Source organism: Podarcis vaucheri (genome assembly GCF_965113315.1).
Source record: "Podarcis vaucheri genome assembly, chromosome: 11".
Classification (NCBI taxonomy): Eukaryota; Metazoa; Chordata; class Lepidosauria; order Squamata; family Lacertidae; genus Podarcis; species Podarcis vaucheri.
The window spans coordinates 28867244-28885061 of record NC_138749.1 but is presented as its reverse complement, the minus strand read 5'-3'; the positions used below and the strand labels follow the sequence as shown (position 1 = coordinate 28885061).

Sequence of the window (17818 nt, the reverse complement as noted above, 5' to 3'; positions counted from 1 at the left end):
TCTTTTCATTTCCTCTACAACAAGGCACTGAAAGTGGGAACTCAGGCAGTTCATGTAAAAATTTGGCTGAAAAAATCATTATTCATGAACTTTGGACAGATGTTTCTCATGTCCCTAGAACTGCTTCAGAATTGCTTTATTAGTACAAGGTTTCTGAGAATCAGGACCTTGATTCAATTTCAGCCTTGCTAAAGATCTTATATGAATCAATAAAGCAGAAAAGCAGCCCCATTTCTGCTCAGTTCCATCTGAAGACTTGCCAGATATCCTGGTACAGTGTGAGCCCATGAAGCTACAGACAAGACAATGATAACTAGTATAAACTGGCTTATCAGCATGAACATCTTTTAAGAACTGCAAGACAGCAAAATAATGAATGCTTGACCTGGAATAAACCAACATTACTAAATCAGCAAAAATTTGAAGAGCTCATGAAACAATCTTTGTGCTCTCTTCCTATGATCCAGTGCCATGTGTGTACAAGGATATCACAACAAGAGGTACATATTTAAAATTGGGGGTCTTAAAAACCACAAACTAGAATTGTAAAATTGGTTTTTAAACTGGGTTGCAGACTGTTTCTCTCTCTTAAAACACACACACACACACACACACACACAGAACCCACCATACATGAAGTCAAAAGTAAGTTCTTTTCCAAAATAATTGCTGGTGGTCAAGATGCCATTAGCTGGGTAATCACCTTGATATTTTACACTAGATTCAAGATGACAGGCCATAATAAAATGCCAATGAGAGCAGGTAAGAAAGCTTCAAAGGTGTCTTAAGAGAACGTGAAGCATGCCTGCTCACATTAGGAAAGGGAGCCATGCTTAGCTAGGTCACTGTTGTGTGTACTGACATAATCCCCATGAATTCCTCATTGTGTTCCCCTGAAGTAATTTGATCCTATTCCCTGTTATTTGAAATACAAATAGCTTACAATTCTAAGCTTCTCTTCACCATGGTGGATGAACAAAAAACAAAAGCAAGTGTTAATTAACCTATAAAGTAAATCCAAATACCGCAGTCAAGAAAAGCTTAATCTGGGTAGCTGCATCATGTAAATGAAGCAAGATTGCTTAACCACTAATTAAATGCATTCTGTCGGCCTCTATTCTAGATGTAAGGATTGCCTTTGCTGGATCTTTGCAAGATCCATTTAGGTCTAGCATTAGCTTTTCCATAAGTAGTCAAAGATACAGATCAGCAAAGGTATACACTTGGCATGACTGTGACCACTGGCTTTTGTTTTTTTTTACGCTGGAATCTGGTAACACTGGAAATGTACCGCCATTGAGCACAGCCATTCCACTAAACTCACAACCATTGGAAGGTCCTTCAAAGATTTGCCTAGCACAGGGATGGGGAAATCTGTAACCTTTCATTTGTTGTTGGGACGATGGGTCCCATCAGCTCAGACAGCAAGGCCAATGGGAAGATGATGGGAGTTGTAGTCCAGTAACACCTGAAGTATCACAGGTGATCTAGCCCTTTTATATGAAGCCACAAACTGGATCATTTTGTGTGTGGACAGGCTTTTGATTCAGCGGGTGCCTTTGCTAACAGAAGAAGGGAGTAAGATCTCTGTGTCCCCTGGAAATCTGCTGCAGAGAGTTAACGGCCCCTTTCATGGGTGCTGGCACAGAGATCTGAAGAAGGAATCTCCAGGAACTGCCTCACCTCCTCTACTGTTAGTGGAGCCCTCTACTAGATCAAAGATTCCTCAGCTAACAGAAGGATTCCTTTCCTTTGTAGAACAGGTGGATACTGCAACCCCATCTAACCAAGCAACCATCACCCTGTTTTCAAGAAGTGAATCCCGAAAGTTAACTGTGCATTCATGTAGGGCAGGGGTCAGCAAATTTTTCACCAGGGGGCCGGTCCACTGTCCCTTAGATCTTGTGGGGGGCCGGACTATTTTTTTTTGGGGGGGATGAACGAATTTCTATGCCCCATAAATAACCCAGAGATGAATTTTAAATAAAAGCACACATTCCACTCATGTAAAAACATGCTGATTCCTGGACTGCCTGCAGGCTGGATTTAGAAGGCAATTGGGCCAGATCCGGCCCCCGGGCCTTAGTTTGCCTACCCACGATGTAGGGCTTGGTTTGGACTGTAGGAGTCCCTCTCAGTACAAATAATTAATAGTAAATGACCTTCAAATCCTCCCAACTTTACACTACTGTGTCGACTATTATGTCAATTAAACTTAGTGGAGTGCATGAACGTACTTATGGGTTGTTCCCCCCCGCCGCCCCTTATCTCAGAGTTCCTGTTTTAATATGGAACCAAACCAAGAAGCCTTCTCATTTTAATAAACACAGCAACAGAAGTAATAAAAAATTGATTTCTTCTACTTCGAGCTATTCCAAGAATAAGAGATGCTGACACATGATTTCTGTCACCTGAGAGTAATTCAGTATGGACTATGTGCACACAATGTTCAGAGGAAAATAAAATATGGTGAATAATAATCATGCTAACTCAAGAGAGCTGACTTTTTCAATTATAATAGCAGCTAAGGTAAGGTTACTCTGCTCTGGAAAATAGCAAGTAAAAAGCCATTTCTGAGCACAAAGTCTCCTCCTCAAAATATTCCTTAACGTGCTCCTGAGATAAAATGAACAGTCTGCAGGATTAACAAAATGATGCATGTATCTCAGCCCTAAACACATAGCCTAGGAGGAACCAGCGAGTAAAATAAAGAATGAGGTTTGTAGCAACTCCAAATACCACCACATCCACTATATACATTTCTATATAACTGTAAAAATAAGCTCCCACACACGTGCAAAATATATTTTCGAAATGCAACATTGTTTTCCTTCTGTCACATTCTTGCACAAGGTCTTGAACAAAGCAAATGGCTGTCCCACATAGTTAAGCTTGTTTTTGTTTTAATGTAGAATATCTGCAGATGGCAACCATTTTCTTGGAAGGAAGATCCACCGGTTTCACTGCAACTTGCTTCAATGCAAGTTTATTTAGGAATGTAGCCAAAAACCTGTGTCTACTGAATGGAATACTGAATTCCGAGGGTCAAAACCTGCTAAAATGTGGCTGGAACATTTATGTGTTCTTATTCAGAGAAGGAAGTTTACTTTGAATGCCCTGTTTGGGCATCCCCTTACGCCTTTTGAAGCAGTGTGTTCTTTTGGAACAGGATCTACTCATCTGGGGTTTTTTTTGGTTTTATTTTTTTTTTAAGTTAAGGACCTAATTGAGATGTATATTTGTAATGCCTTCAAAAGGGCCGTGGAGGAAATGAGGCCATTATTGCTGCACTTTCCCAGATGTTGTGTAAGAACTTCAGAAAGCCGAATCTCCGCAATCTTAACACACTCCAAGCTGCGCAGAGAACACATTTACAGTCAGAAATGCAAAACCTACTGAAGTAGAGGCCTAAGGGTGGTTGTTATCAAGACTGACGCATATGAGGGAGGCTGCTTTTAAACATCATTCTAGACAACAGAAGGTTTCCCCCTATTTTCTTTTCCAGGGAAAACAAACAAAAAACAAACACAAGATCTTGAGGAAATGAGCAGGGATTCCTATAAGGTTGCCAGCTATATGAGAATGCTGCCTTGAAAATAAATAAAGTGCCGCATTTAGTCTGCACTTACTTCCAAGAATATGCTCTCTGGCACAGCAGCACTGTGAGGGAGAGAGGAAATGATCTATGCATATTAACGCTTTGTGTTGTGCCTTTTTTGTTTGGAGGCTGCTCATTTGGTCACCCAGATTACCTTGCTCTCTTCTCTTTCCTCCTCAGTTTATTTGAGGTGGACGGCTGTGGCTGCACTTTGTCGCTTATCTTGCACAAAATAAACAGAGCAATCTGGAGCTAATTTAAGCGGTTTACCATATCAGGATATGGCTGGGAAAGGCTTTAAGGCAGGGAGTGGGGAGGGAGGGCTCAAGGCGAACAATAGCTCTGTGAAGCTGAACAGCAGTGAGCACAGGAAGGCTCTGCAGACAGCCTGGCAGACAGCTGTCAGCCATTCCAATAACAATCCCTGCAGCCAATGAAAACTGGCCAGCATCTAAAGCCCCCCAAACCAACCCAGGAACACCAACAATAAAAACAAAGGATTAAACATTTCAGCATATAGTGGCATGAGTGACATGGCTGTAGCTCAGTGTCAGGGAATTGCTCAGCTGCTAGTGTGGTGCTGTTTTTCTCCTGCAACGATTCTCAAATAAAGAGCAGCTGTAATTACAGCACCATATCTTGCAAAGCACAGGCCAAAACCCAAGGAAGTGGCTTTATTTAGTGTGAACTATAACTCCAGTCGGCCGATCAGACCTATTTACATCTGCTTTCCAAATCAGTTCCCTTCTCTGATGCCAGGAGTGGCATGTATGTATGTATGTATGCATGTATTTAAAAACCCACCTCTAAACAACAGGATAACACAAAATGAGAAATCCACATGGTCCAATTTTCTACAGCAGACCACGACAGGAAAACAACAGATCAATGTTGTTGGTCCAAAATTTATTATTCTCTTGTATGACTCCAAGTATAATATTGGGCAGCATATTCTACTTTATTATTCCAAATAGCTATGAAATGGCTCAATTTCTCCATAAAACAATTATTCACCCACCTGCCTCCTTTTACTCTGATGGCATTGGTCACACACACAATCTCTTAAGTCTTCTAACAGCCAGTCTGTGATGGGGGGATGGGTTTGTTTTTTCTATTTCTAGTTTATGGCCATTCATGCTGCTATTAACAAATGGATAATCATTTCCATCTCTTCACAAAGAACTACATAACTCACAAAAACAGAATAATGCAGCCAATGGACCTAGTGGTAAAACATAACCCATCATATCATTGGTTTTATAAAGGATTTAATTCTAAAAATTAATAATCTTGGAACTTGTCCAACAAATATGATCTACATACATTCCTAGAACACTGTAGTTCCAACAGTAATCTCCTGTATAAATTTTGCTTAGCCTAAGTGGGTTTGGAAAACCTTGTTAATTGTCACCAGGACAGTATCCATGATGTTTCTCCATTATTTGGCCAAAGCCTGCTCTATAAAATTTACTTTCCTTTATGACAATAGATAAGAGTGCTAGTAGCTGTTGTTGTTGTGATGGATTTGTTCCAGCCTAGTACAGTGGTACCTCAGGTTAAGTACTTAATTCATTCGGGAGGTCCGTTCTTAACCTGAAACTGTTCTTAACCCAAGTTACCACTTTAGCTAATGGGGCCTCCTGCTGCTGCCGCACCGCCAGAGCATGATTTCTGTTCACATCCTGAAGCAAAGTTCTTAACCCGAGGTACTATTTCTGGGTTAGCAGAGTCTGTAACCTGAAGCGTATGTAACCTGAAGCGTATGTAACCCAAGGTACCACTGTATATAGGTCCCCCCCCCATGTAGTGGGGCATTGAAGTGAGCTCCTTCTTACAAACCTTCAGCAAGCAGGAAGTCCTCTAACAGGACGTCCATCACAAAAAAAGAAGGGATGGTGCAACATACAGATACAGCCTACTTCTACAGGCTTCTGTGTAAAAAGATCTCAGCTCACACTGGGGGTTCCATGCATGATGAGATTATTTGGTTTTAGCTAGTAATGGTCCATTATCTATGAAATTTCTAATAATCAAGATATTTTTGATACTACTTCTAAAGTATCCCATATATCAACTAAATTAAGAACATAATAGTTGGTAGAGCATAGATCAGCCAGTAGAGCATGAGACTCTTAATCTCAGAGTCGTGGTTTGAGCCCCACGTTGGGAAAAAGATTCCTGCCTTGCAGATGGTTGAACCAGATATCCCTCACGGTCCCTTCCAAAGCCACAATACTATGATTCTATAAGAGCAGTGCTGCTGTGTCAGGCCAGTGACCCATCTAGTCCAGTATCCAGTTCTCACACAGGCCCATGGAAAACCTACAAGCACAACCTGAACACAACAGCACTCTCAAATTCTGATTTATAAATGCTTATCTTAAACATTTGTGATGCTTCTTGAATATTGGTGAGAAATTGCTGTTGTTAACGTTAGTGAGAAATGTTGAAGTGCTTCCACATTGCAACACATTGCCTCAACTCAAGCTATTGCATGACAAGGGATATGCTTTGAGAGGTGACACAATAAGGCCTATCCTTCCCACTGACCTTTTTGTTGTTGTTGTTTAGTCGTTTAGTCGTGTCCGACTCTTCGTGACCCCATGGACCAAAGCACGCCAGGCACTTCTGTCCTCCACTGCCTCCCGCAGTTTGATCAAACTCATGCTAGTGGCTTCAAGAACACCATCCAACCATCTCATTCTCACTGACCTTGGCTGGATACAAATGCCACTTGGTTTTCTCCTACCCTATCCCAGAAGTGCTTTCTTTTGTGCTGTTCCACTTGGTCCTTATGCAACCTTAATGCAACAGGTGGAAATCGCTGGTCCCTGGATATGCTTCATTTCTTATTTCCTCCTTTTATCATGTAACTTATATGACAATCTATTATATAAATGTAGCAAATCAGTGAATGAATGAATGAATCTCCCTAACTATTCAGGTACTTGCAGTCATCTTACTACTTTTGAATCCCCCTCCCCCGATCATACCAAAATCTCATGGGTGTCTAACCTGGCTGGTCCACCACAGAACTCTACTAGTGTGCTGTTTATATTGATCATCTATTAAAGCAAAGCAGGCAGCTTGGGAGTTAACATTCGTTCCTTGTTTTGCCAATTCATTAGAGTCTTTCAGAATGTGCTAACAGTTTTTAGCTATTTTTAGGATGGGCAGGACTTGCTGGGGTGGGTGGGGGCTTTGAGAAGATGGCAAAAGCAGAGTTGAAAGGAAATCTCAGCTGAAAGCTAACCTTGGGACATGTAAAGTCCATTCCACCAGGATATTCCTGTAGTACTGGACAATACCTTGCACAGCAGGGAACCAGACTGGATTGGATTAGTATTGTTCAACCCTCAAGTAGATTCTGTCTCCATAAACTTAAAAGGATTTTAAATCATCTTTGTAGCCTGCCAAATTTTTGCAAGTTCTGAAAGATGTGTAGGGCAGATGGTTAAGCACAAGGCAGAGAGAAGCATATCCTCAGAATCAAGCTGTGTATTGTGGATGTGTGAAAGCCATCTTTTCATTTTCACACACACATATATATAGAAGGCTGATTGCCGAAGAATTGATGCTTTTGAATTACGGTGCTGGAGGAGACTGGAAGAAGATCAAACCTATCCATTCTTAAGGAAATCAGCCCTGAGTGCTCACTGGAAGGACAGATCCTGAAGCTGAGGCTCCAGTACTTTGGCCACCTCATGAGAAGAGAAGACTCCCTGGAAAAGACCCTGATGTTGGGAAAGATGGAGGGCACAAAGAGAAGGGGACGACAGAGGACGAGATGGTTGGACAGTGTTCTCGAAGCTACAAACATGAGTCTGACCAAACTGCGGGAGGCAGTGGAAGACAGGAGTGCCTGGCGTGCTCTGGTCCATGGGGTCATGAAGAGTTGGACACGACTAAATGACTAAACAACAACAACATACATATACATATACATATACATATACATGCATGTTGGAACATTTATCTGCAAAAGCATATATGCAATCCTAACAAAATGCATCTAAATAACTACTGTGGCATCACATGCACACAGCTGGGCTCATTTCATATCATTATATTCATTCAAAAGCACAGATCTCTTTCTCTGAATCATGTGGCTTTTTGTTGCATGGGTATTATAGCAATCTTCTCAACAGACATGTTCAGGACACATAATCACAGATATGAATATAGGAGTTTTCGAAGAAGAACACTCCAAGGCTTTTGATGGACTTTGATAGAATTGCCAGCAAGCCAAAGATACACACTACAAAGATCTACACCAGTGTTTCCCAACCACTGTTCCGCGGCACACTAGTGTGCCGCGAGATGTTGCCTGGTGTGCCGCGGGAAAAATTAAAAAATTCGAAAGATTATTTTTTTTAAGTCAAATTTTTGATTGGGGCGCCATCACTAGATGACCCTTGGGGTTCCCTCCCTCCCTCCCGCTCTGCGCCTCCCTCCTCCTCCTCCGGGGAGGCCCTTCCTGGCTCTCGGCCAAGGCTTGGCGGCTGCCACTCACTCACTCACTCGCCCACCCGTCCCTCCATCCCTGCACCCGGCCTCTCCCCCTCCGTCCCCGGCGCGGGGGCTGCCGGGATCCGTAGTCCCCTCGTCCTTGGGCTCCGCGCCCGCGCGGGGTGCGCAAACTACGTTTCCCAGCGTGGCCTGACGGGCCGGGTGTTTTGTTTGAAGCGCTCTTCTCCCGGCCATGGAATGAGCGCGGCCGCGGCGGCCAGGGGCTCTTCCGCGCAGACCCCGCGCAGCCTGCCTGCGGAGATCGGGCGGCAGGATGGAGCCCGGGGATCCCCGCGGAGGCGGAGGCTGCCCCCCAGGTAGGGCTGCGTCGGGGGGGTTTTATTTTTGCAATGCTGCATCCGCGCCGGAGGGGACGCATCGGACCGCGGGGAGACCCCTTGGCGGGCGTGCAAGGCAATGCATGCGTGCAGGCGTTGCATGGAGTGCAGTGCAATGCAATGGCAATGTGGCGCCCTGCATGCATGCATGCAACTTCCACCGGTGCTCCGGACTTGGCAGGTGAGGGGGGTCCCCAGTGGGCGGCAGAGAGAGCCGGGAGGGCGAAGGGGAGCCGGGGGGGAGCAGCGCTGCTCCCCGAGCCGAGCTCGGGGGGAAACTTCGGCGTCGTTGCGCCGGGTGTTGGAAGCGGAGGCTGGCGGGGCCCCCTCACCTGCAAAACCTGGTCGCCTCTCATATATTTCGTGCATTGCATTCATCACCCACTTTCTCCTCCAAGGAGCTCCCGGGGGCGCGCGTGGTTCTCCCCGTGTTATCCTCGCAACAACAGCCCTGCGAGGTGGGTCAGGCGAGTGGCCCAAGGGAGCACCCAGGGATTGTCCTGGCCAGGTGGGGTGATTTGAACCCTGCTCTCTGCCCGGTCTTCGTCCTCATTTAGCCCCCACATGTGCATGACTGTGCATGACTGAGGTTTCCCCCCCTCGTCTTGGCTATGGTGTGAGTCTGTGCTGCTAATTAATGGGGTTCTGCCTTCGGAGAAGATGAGCCAGCCCTCAAGGAGGTGATTATGTAATTTGCTAGCAATTCATGTCCCTCCCGGTGTGACGCTGCGTGCTGACGTCACGGGGCTGTAATGGTGGTGTGCCTCGAGATTTTTTTCATGAAACAAGTGTGGCTTTGCCCAAAAAAGGTTGGGAAACACTGATCTACACTACCTAGAAGCTGTGGCTAGTTACTATCCCACCCTCCAAAGGCATTCATATACCTATCAGTTGTTCCTATTGGCTGTTAAGGAGCATATGTGCCCTCTGTGTTAGCGCCACACTGTAGTGCTCAGCTTGTTGCATCCCAAGCCTCTGCTTCTACATGCCAGTACATGCAGCAAACTAGACATTCGTGGCACCTTTTCACATGCCAATTCATCTAGGTGTGAAGCAAGCCCTAAATGTTAGCCTGGTTTATAAAGATAAAATTGCATTGTCTTCATTAAAGAATAAGAAATAAAGAGCAGGCCGTGTGTGTGCATATCAACTTTTTGCTTGTTTATCACAAGTACGGTAGTTTGTGACATTGTTTGTGACATTGTGCACAGACGCAGGTACCAGTGCAGCTTGGCTTAAGCCATGGGACCTGATTAATCAAACAAGAGCACACAATCAGCTTTTGAGCAGCGGTGACAGATCGGCTTGTACTATGTCAAGAAAAAGACAGGCTATTAATTAACTAGAAAATCATTTGTCGGTTTTAAGATCTCAGCAGGCTTGTCGCAAGTCCTAACATTTCACTGTCTCATTCTGCACCATTTACGGAACATGTGAAATTATGCAGAACACCAAAAGGTGAAGCTGTTTCCATAGAGGAGAAAAACAAAATAGGTTCTCAGGGAATTATAAAAACATTTAGAAACTAAGGCATCCTTGTAGAAGGATATGCCAAATGTAGTATTTATTAATACAACTGACATATTACAGAGGTTGTGGCCAGAATTCTATAGTTAATAAAGAACGTGACAGACATATTTACTAAACATATATCTAAAACACATTTACTTGGAAGAGTCCAAGTTTCCATTTCAGTGTAAGTTACTTCAGAACAAACCTGTTTAGGGGCCTAACTACACATTACACAGACATGCATGTAACAAAATGGATCAAAACTGATTTTGAGGAAGGGGGTGATTAGGAGCAGAGAAGCAGTGTGCGGGGGTGGGGAGGGGTGTTTATCCTTTTTTCCTTTCTGTTGTTTCCCTGGTCTAAAGAACCTCATTCCTAAATGAACAAATAGGGGATCATATCTGCACACAGTGAGGCCGTAATCAACTATTTGATGAAGTTTAAGACTACAGGAACTCCTAACCTCCAGTAGGGTGGAGATACCTATCAAGCCAAAATGGATCTAGATGGTTTTCTGACTGTTCCAGGTAAGGCCCCATTGCCTCAAAGTCCTGGTTGATCTCTGGATTAAAGCAACAACTTGGACAGATGACACAATTGCTCCTGAGAGCATCCTCTTTCTGTGGATGAAGGCACATTTTGGTTTTCCAGGGAGCTCAGGGCAATGAAGCAACAGTTATGGTGCCTAGAGTGAAGGTGGGGCACTCAAAATTGGCATAGGTAGAGCTCCTATTAAGCCCTGCAGATCAGATTGAGGGGGTGCCAGGCTCCATGGGTGGGAGAAGGGTGGAAATCTCATTGCACAAGCAGACCTCGCTTCATATATGCAACAACTTAGTTGAAGCCCACCCACAATTTTGTTCCAAACAATGTTGGGCAGCAACCGAGAATTAGACAGCATTTTTTTCTTTCTTTTAAGTAGAGAAGAAGAGCCTTGATGGATCAGACCAAGGGCCAATATCATACTGAATATGAATTTGCATCCTCAGGAGCCCGGTGCATACATAACAGTAAACCAGAATTAAACCAAGTATGGCTTACCAGAAATGAGCAAGCATGCTGGTGTACACTGCTCAAATCACACACACCCTATACCTTTTGCCATGTCAGGGGAAAAACAAAACCAGACTGCCAGCTTAGCATTCCATGTGAACCATGCTTTGTTCTTGGTTTGCCCTTGTGGTTGTCTGGAGAGAAACAAGGCACAAGGACTAGTTTGCATGTACAGTGGTACATCTGGTTGCGGACAGCATCCATTCCAGAGCTCCAGTCGGATCCCAAGGTTTCCGCAACCGGAGGGACCACTTCTGTGCATGCGCGTGGGGCGGTAGACCACTTCTGCACATGCATGTGCAGTGAAACCCGGAAAAATACTTCCAGGTTTGCCACGTTCACATCCTGAAGGATACGCAACCGGAGGTGTGCGTATCCAGAGGTACCACTGTAATACTAAGTCAGCACACTCATGTGTTTCCTCCCAATGCAACAAAGGGAAAAGGAAGAGGGCAGAGACAGTATGAGTCGCATGTACTAGTGTGCTTGCTCATTCCTGGTAATCCATACTTCGTTTAACTCTGGCTTACTGTTATGTGCAAACATGGCCAATAAGTAGTATGTCAATATAGAAATATCAACCAACCAGCAGAAAGAGGCACACTGCATCTGGAATCCCTCTGTGGAAAAAAGGAACCATCTGACGAGTCTGAACTATCTATATTAGGAACAATAAAAGGGAGACTAAATATGTCCAGAATTATAAAGGGTGGTGCTGATATGGAATGTCTGAAACATTTAGTTATTAAAAAGGCATGAGGCTGAGGACTGGATTGAAGCAGGGGGCAAGCCTACAAGCAACTCTTCTGTACACTTCAGCTTGGATGAAGCATTTAGAACTGGCTGCCAAAGATAGCAATAAAAGCATGTCATTTTTTCCCATTATTAAGTTTTTAAATTGTGTGGGTGAATCCTTCCAGTGCTTATGAAAGGGGAGGATTAATAGTATTTACGACAGCTATGCAACCTCTATGAAAGCTCCAATTCATAGCTCAACCAAGCAAGTTGATTTCTGACCTCTGGCATTCCCATTGAACTGGACTCTTGAACTTATGCACCAAACAATTTAAGACACTGTGTGTGTGCACGTGTGTGTGTGCGCACACACAGATGTGTGTGTATGCTGTCTATAATCACTTGCAGAATGGGCCTCTCTATACTCCCACTGATGCCAGACATTTAACGAATACATCAAAGACCTACACTGTGCACAAGCAGCTCAAGGTATGTATCTGCGAAGAACGCTGTCCTCAGTTTGAACTCCAAAGCTCCTCCCCAGTCACACATATTAAGAATCAATTCATCATTTCAAATCTTAATCTGGTTGCATAGGATCTGTAGAACACTGCAGTTCTCTCTAGGGGCAAACAATATGGATCTTTGTAGGGTCCCAGGCATACGTCAACCAATTGCTAGCTGGTAATGAATTAAATGGAAACTCAGCCTCATCCTGCAAAACAGTGATGCCCCCCCACTCCACTATATTTACACACAGTAATATTTTAGTGTCTTTACACCAAAGCAGCAAAAGGCTTGGCTTGTACCTGTTGTCCTCTGAAATTTGCACATTTAACTACTTAAGTTCTTATATGTTGTTTTAAAACAATGCCACCATGATTTTATTATACCTTTTGTTATACGGGTATCATTCAGCTGAAATTGAACCAATTCAGGATTAGACTTGTGCATATTTCACTATATTATTTATTTAGATTAACAGCCCACCCAAACACCAGTGGAGTTTTTTTAAGAGGAGTAAAAAACAAAGAGGACTCAGAGCAAAATAAAAAGAAGTTCCTTTTCCAACTTCTCTCTGAACTCCAAAGGCCATCTCAAAGAGTAGGCTATGTTTCAGAAAGATGCCCAGATATTAGTTTTCATACTGGAGCAACGTGGAGAAGTACCGTATTTTTTGCTCTATAAGATTCACTTTTTCCCTCCTAAAAAGTAAGGGGAAATGTGTGTGCATCTTATGGAACGAATGCAGGCTGCGCAGCTATCCCAGAAGCCAGAACAGCAAGAGGGATTGCTGCTTTCACTGCGCAGCGATCCCTCTTGCTGTTCTGGCTTCTGAGATTCAGAATATTTTTTTTCTTGTTTTCCTCCTCCAAAAACTAGGTGCGTCTTGTGGTCTGGTGTGTCTTATAGAGCGAAAAATACGGTACTCTCTGGCATTTCCACCTGCAGACGAAGGCCCAACACAAACACTCTCCAGGATGCCAAATAGGAACAGGATGTTGATTAGTTTGTAGCAGCCGTTGGTGGAGGGGGAGGTACACAGATTGTTTTGTTTTCTGCCCTTGGGAGGAACACTGTGACAAAGGCTGAAAACTCCTAGTGTTAGCAGTAAAAAGGGCTACACTTTGAACCAACAATGCACCGTGGAAATAAATTAGTATGTGGGCTCTATCAAACAGCATTGTCACAAGAGAAGCCCTACTTCGCATCTTATGGTGCCCTCTTGTGACAATGATAAAGTACGTCACCCTTCCCCATCATTTTATTTTTTTGCCTGGAACAGGTAAGTCTGTTGAATTTCTGCCTATCAAGGAACCGTTAAGCCTCTGTTAGGTGGAAGCCCCACTTATTGCTTCCCACACTTTCCGGTATTTAGCACTAAAACAGAAGCATGTTTACTATAATATTTGATTACATGGGTACAGTGGATGCTTGGGTTGCGAACATGATCTGTGCGGGATGCACGTTCACAACCTGCAGCGTCCGCAACCCACAGTGGTGTGTCTGCGCACATGTGGGTTGCGATTCAGCACATCTGCGCATGCACAAAGCGCGATTTAGCCTTCTGTGCATGTGCGATTGCCAAAACCCGGAAGTAATTTGTTCCGGTACTTCCGGGTTTCAGCAGTCCACAACCCAAAAAAACGCAACCTGAAGCGTCTTTAACCCGAAGTATGACTGTACACATTAAGAAGCCATGACAAACAGCAGGCTATGGGCCATAGCTCAGTGGCACAGACAGCATCTGCTTGGAATGCAGATGGCCCCAGGCTCAAACTGCGGCATCTGTGCGAGCCTCACACAAGGAGCCAGCTCCCCACTTCAGAACTCCTCCCCACCCCTCCAGCACACGGAAACTGCCACTGCAATTTTGGCTACAAGTAGGATTAATTGCAGTAGTATTTATCAATGTGAATGCTGCAAATTGCCCTATCATATCAAGACTGCAACAAAGCAAAGCAACTTGGGTCTTTTTTTCCAGGTGTCGTACAAAGTAAAAAAGAAGCACATGTATTCTTTGGTTGCAGAGTCTCACCGACGCAGCCTTAGCTCTGGACTGCTTTTTTTCTCAAGGGGTCACCAACGTGGTGCCCACAAATCTTTCCTAGCCCCCTCCAACTGCCCCTGCTGACAGAAGCATTCTGTTGTAGCCAACAGAATGGGTATCTGTGTCTTAGGTTTGCAGGGACGGTTTATTAAGAGTTTAACGATTTTTTGGGGGGGGGGGGTTACATTCCTTACACAGATACCAAGTAAGCCTTCTGCATTCTTTCCCAACCTCCATTTCCCCTGCTAGATAATTAGCTTAATAGCCAACAGAAAATTGCCAATAATATGTGCGTATATCTAACTGTTAATCTTACCTGTAGAAAATATTAGAACCGTGTTGTTCCAAAGGCCGTACTTCTTCAGGGCTGCAGTGACATTTCCCACAGCTTCATCCATAATAGACACCATTCCCGCATATTTGCGTCTCTTTTTGTCTTTGATAAAAGAATATGGCTCTATGTATTTCTCAGGTACTTGAAGAGGCTCGTGGACTGATTGCAGAGCGAGGTAGAGAAAGAGAGGCTGTCGCCAAAAAGGCACAACACCAAAAAAAGAGACCGCATCATTAAATGCCATAATCAGAATACTGGCTGATAAGCTTCCAGCTGCAACTACTGGCTTCCTTCCTGCCTTCTGTCTTTAGTTCTCAAGGATAAAAGAATATTTAATTGAAGACATCCCCATTTTTATGATGTTGCCAGACTCCATTGGCCCCAGCCAGAATGGCCAGCAGACAAGGATGATGAGAGTTGCTGTCCAACAACATCTGGAGGGCCATAAGCTGATCTAACTCCAGGCAGACCTTCAAATTCAATTTTTGCTTTCATTAGGGAAGTCTAGAAATATTTAAGAGCAGGGCACACTAGTAATTGGGTCAGACATGCTACATTAGTGGTGCAGGACAGGGAGTACTATTTGTGTAATCTGCCTGAGACATCTTTTAAAGATGAAACTTTCTTTTCTCAGTTTTTCCTGGGCCACTAAGGCTGGCCTTCTCCCTGTTTGTACCTTATGGTATTGTATTGCATCTTTCATTTCTTTTTGTGGTTTATATTAATAGTTTTTACTTTTTATTGCTTTGAGATGTTTAACATTAAGTGGTTTAGATTAATATTTAATCACAACGTTAATATTTAACATTTCGGTGGTACCTTGGTTCTCAAACTTAATCCTTTCCGGAAGTCCATTCCAAAACCAAAGCATTCCAAAACCAAGGCGTGCTTTCCCATAGAAAGTAATGCAAAACTATCTAACAAGACCATTGATCCATAAAATGAAAGCAATCATCAATGTACTGTACTATAAAATAAATAAGACAGTATTGTAAATGATAAAAATAATATTTTTTTTCTTTCTTACCTGCACTGATGATAGTCATTGTTTGGATGGGGGGCTTTTATCCATTTCCACAGTCACACAATCAATCAATCAATCAATCAATCAGTAGCTGAACTGGGTTCCACACAGTCACAAAAACAAATTAGCCGAAAAAGCCACAAAAACAAAAAGCAAATAGCAAAAACAAAAGCGCCAAACTTAATCCATTCTGGAAGTCTGTTCGAAAACCAAGGCGCAGCTTCTGATTGGTGCAGGTGCCCCAGAAACAACAGCCAACAGCAGCATTGGACATTTGGCTTCCGAAAAACATTCAAAAAATGGAACACTTACTTCCAGGTTTTTGGCGTTTGAGAACTAAGGTGTTTGAGAACCAAGGTACCATTGTACTGATATTTAATAATATCTAATTGATCACCTGGTTTAACAATGTATTGGTATTAATAATCTCAATGCAAGATTAATAATAACATATATGGTTTTCTACCAAGGACCTAAAGACAGCATACATAAGGTTCTTCCAACTTCATCTCCACACCAACCTTAGGTAATGAGAGACCTAAGAGTGATGTGGCAGAGGCATACATGGAAATCCTTTGCAGGTGAAGTTGGTCCCACTGAGTTAAAGGGGGTTGTTTACCAGACAACCATGTATAGGATTTCAGCCATAGTGACTGCCACAGGGAGCCAGTGAATGATGAAGGAACTGAACCAATGCAACCATCAAGCACAACACTATTTGCCACATCACACTGGCAGCCACAGGTGCTGCAAGCAGATAGCACTGGTACAAGTTTTACCACCGAGATTTAAACAAACTAATATTACAGTATTTTGAAGCTGCTCTATCAAATTTCTCATACAAGGAGCAGAAAAACCGAAGAAAATGTTTGAGAAACTGAATTCAGTTTCTTTCTGATCTATTTTGTAGGACAGCCCTGTCAATGATTTCCCCCCAATATGTTGTTAAATTCCCGATTATGAACTTACGACTATAATGGGACTAAGAACAGGTAGCTGCACCAAAGCGTCTGATCATAAATGCATCAAAATGTATTAATTCCAACTTTATATTTTAAGAAAGAGACAGAATTGTACCTTCTCAGTCTGGTGATTAGCTATAAGATCTACTGCTCTTTCTGTAAACACATTAGTAGAGTACATGTCTTCAAATCCATCTGCAACTTCTTCTCCCTCTCGAAAATCAAGAGCACATCGAGTTACGTTCTTCGCTTTGATGGCCACACAGCGCTCGTGAGAATAGTAATCTTCACTTCCAAGAAGGTAACCTAAAAGAGAGAAATATCAAGTCTCTCTTTTTATGTATTCATTAAATTTATGTATTCATTACATTTCTCTTCCCACCCTTCCTCTCAAAGAAGCCCAAGGAAGCAAACATCAAAATGTTTAAACAATACAATTTAAAATAAAACATATTTAAAACATTAGCAAACAAATAAAAAGCATTTTAAAGCTTTTAGAGTATCTAAACCTTTTAAAAACCATCACATACCCTCAAAGCTGCAAATTTCATGGTTGCTATGGTCAGTATCCTTCAGCCTGGATAAACAGGAATGTTTTTTAATTTATATTGAAAGCCAATAATGAGGGAAGGAGACATGCCTCACTGGGGAGGGCATTCCAGAAATTGTCTGTGACAATTTCAGTAGGAGAGTCTTTAAAAGCAGAATGGCAGTAAGATTTGCAAGTCAGTAAAAAGGAGGAATTTACCTGGTCTGGTACACCTGGGGGAGGGGGCGGAATACCAGGACTAAATAGGATTGTTTTTATAAAACAAGTCAACAAATCATTTGGCAAACTCTCTCATCCCCACCATTAAAAAACTAAAAACAAAAACCGTTAACATCTGCTTCCATGCTTGCATGGTTAATAGGAGTCCAATGATGCTTTTAAATTGGCAAGTGCATGAGAGATTTTGAAACTGAAATTATGGAACGTCAAAGATGAAAAGCCACAGCAGCCAAGATAAAACAAAACGAAACAAAAACCCTATAATAATTCTTGCAGCTGAAGCTAGAATTACTAAGCTATTTCTATGTTGCAAAGAGTATTTTTCATGCAAGCTATTCAAACATTTCCAATCTCCTGCTGACACCAACTGGTGAGTGAGACAGTCTCTCCAGAATAAAGTATCCCCATTTCCAAACAGAACAGAAGGATTTCC

The 17818-nt window shown here is 43.0% G+C and overlaps 1 protein-coding gene across 1 annotated transcript in view; it reads right to left on the bottom strand.

Moving 5' to 3' along the window:
- ARSB (arylsulfatase B) overlaps positions 1-17818 on the bottom strand; it is a 95907-nt gene that overhangs the window by 60518 nt on the left and 17571 nt on the right. Inside the window, exons 3-4 of the mRNA XM_082191960.1 lie at positions 16732-16922; positions 14613-14820 (exon numbers count right to left, since the gene is read on the bottom strand). Coding sequence (XP_082048086.1) covers positions 14613-14820; positions 16732-16922 — 399 coding nt within the window. The remainder of the gene's footprint in view (positions 1-14612; positions 14821-16731; positions 16923-17818) is intronic.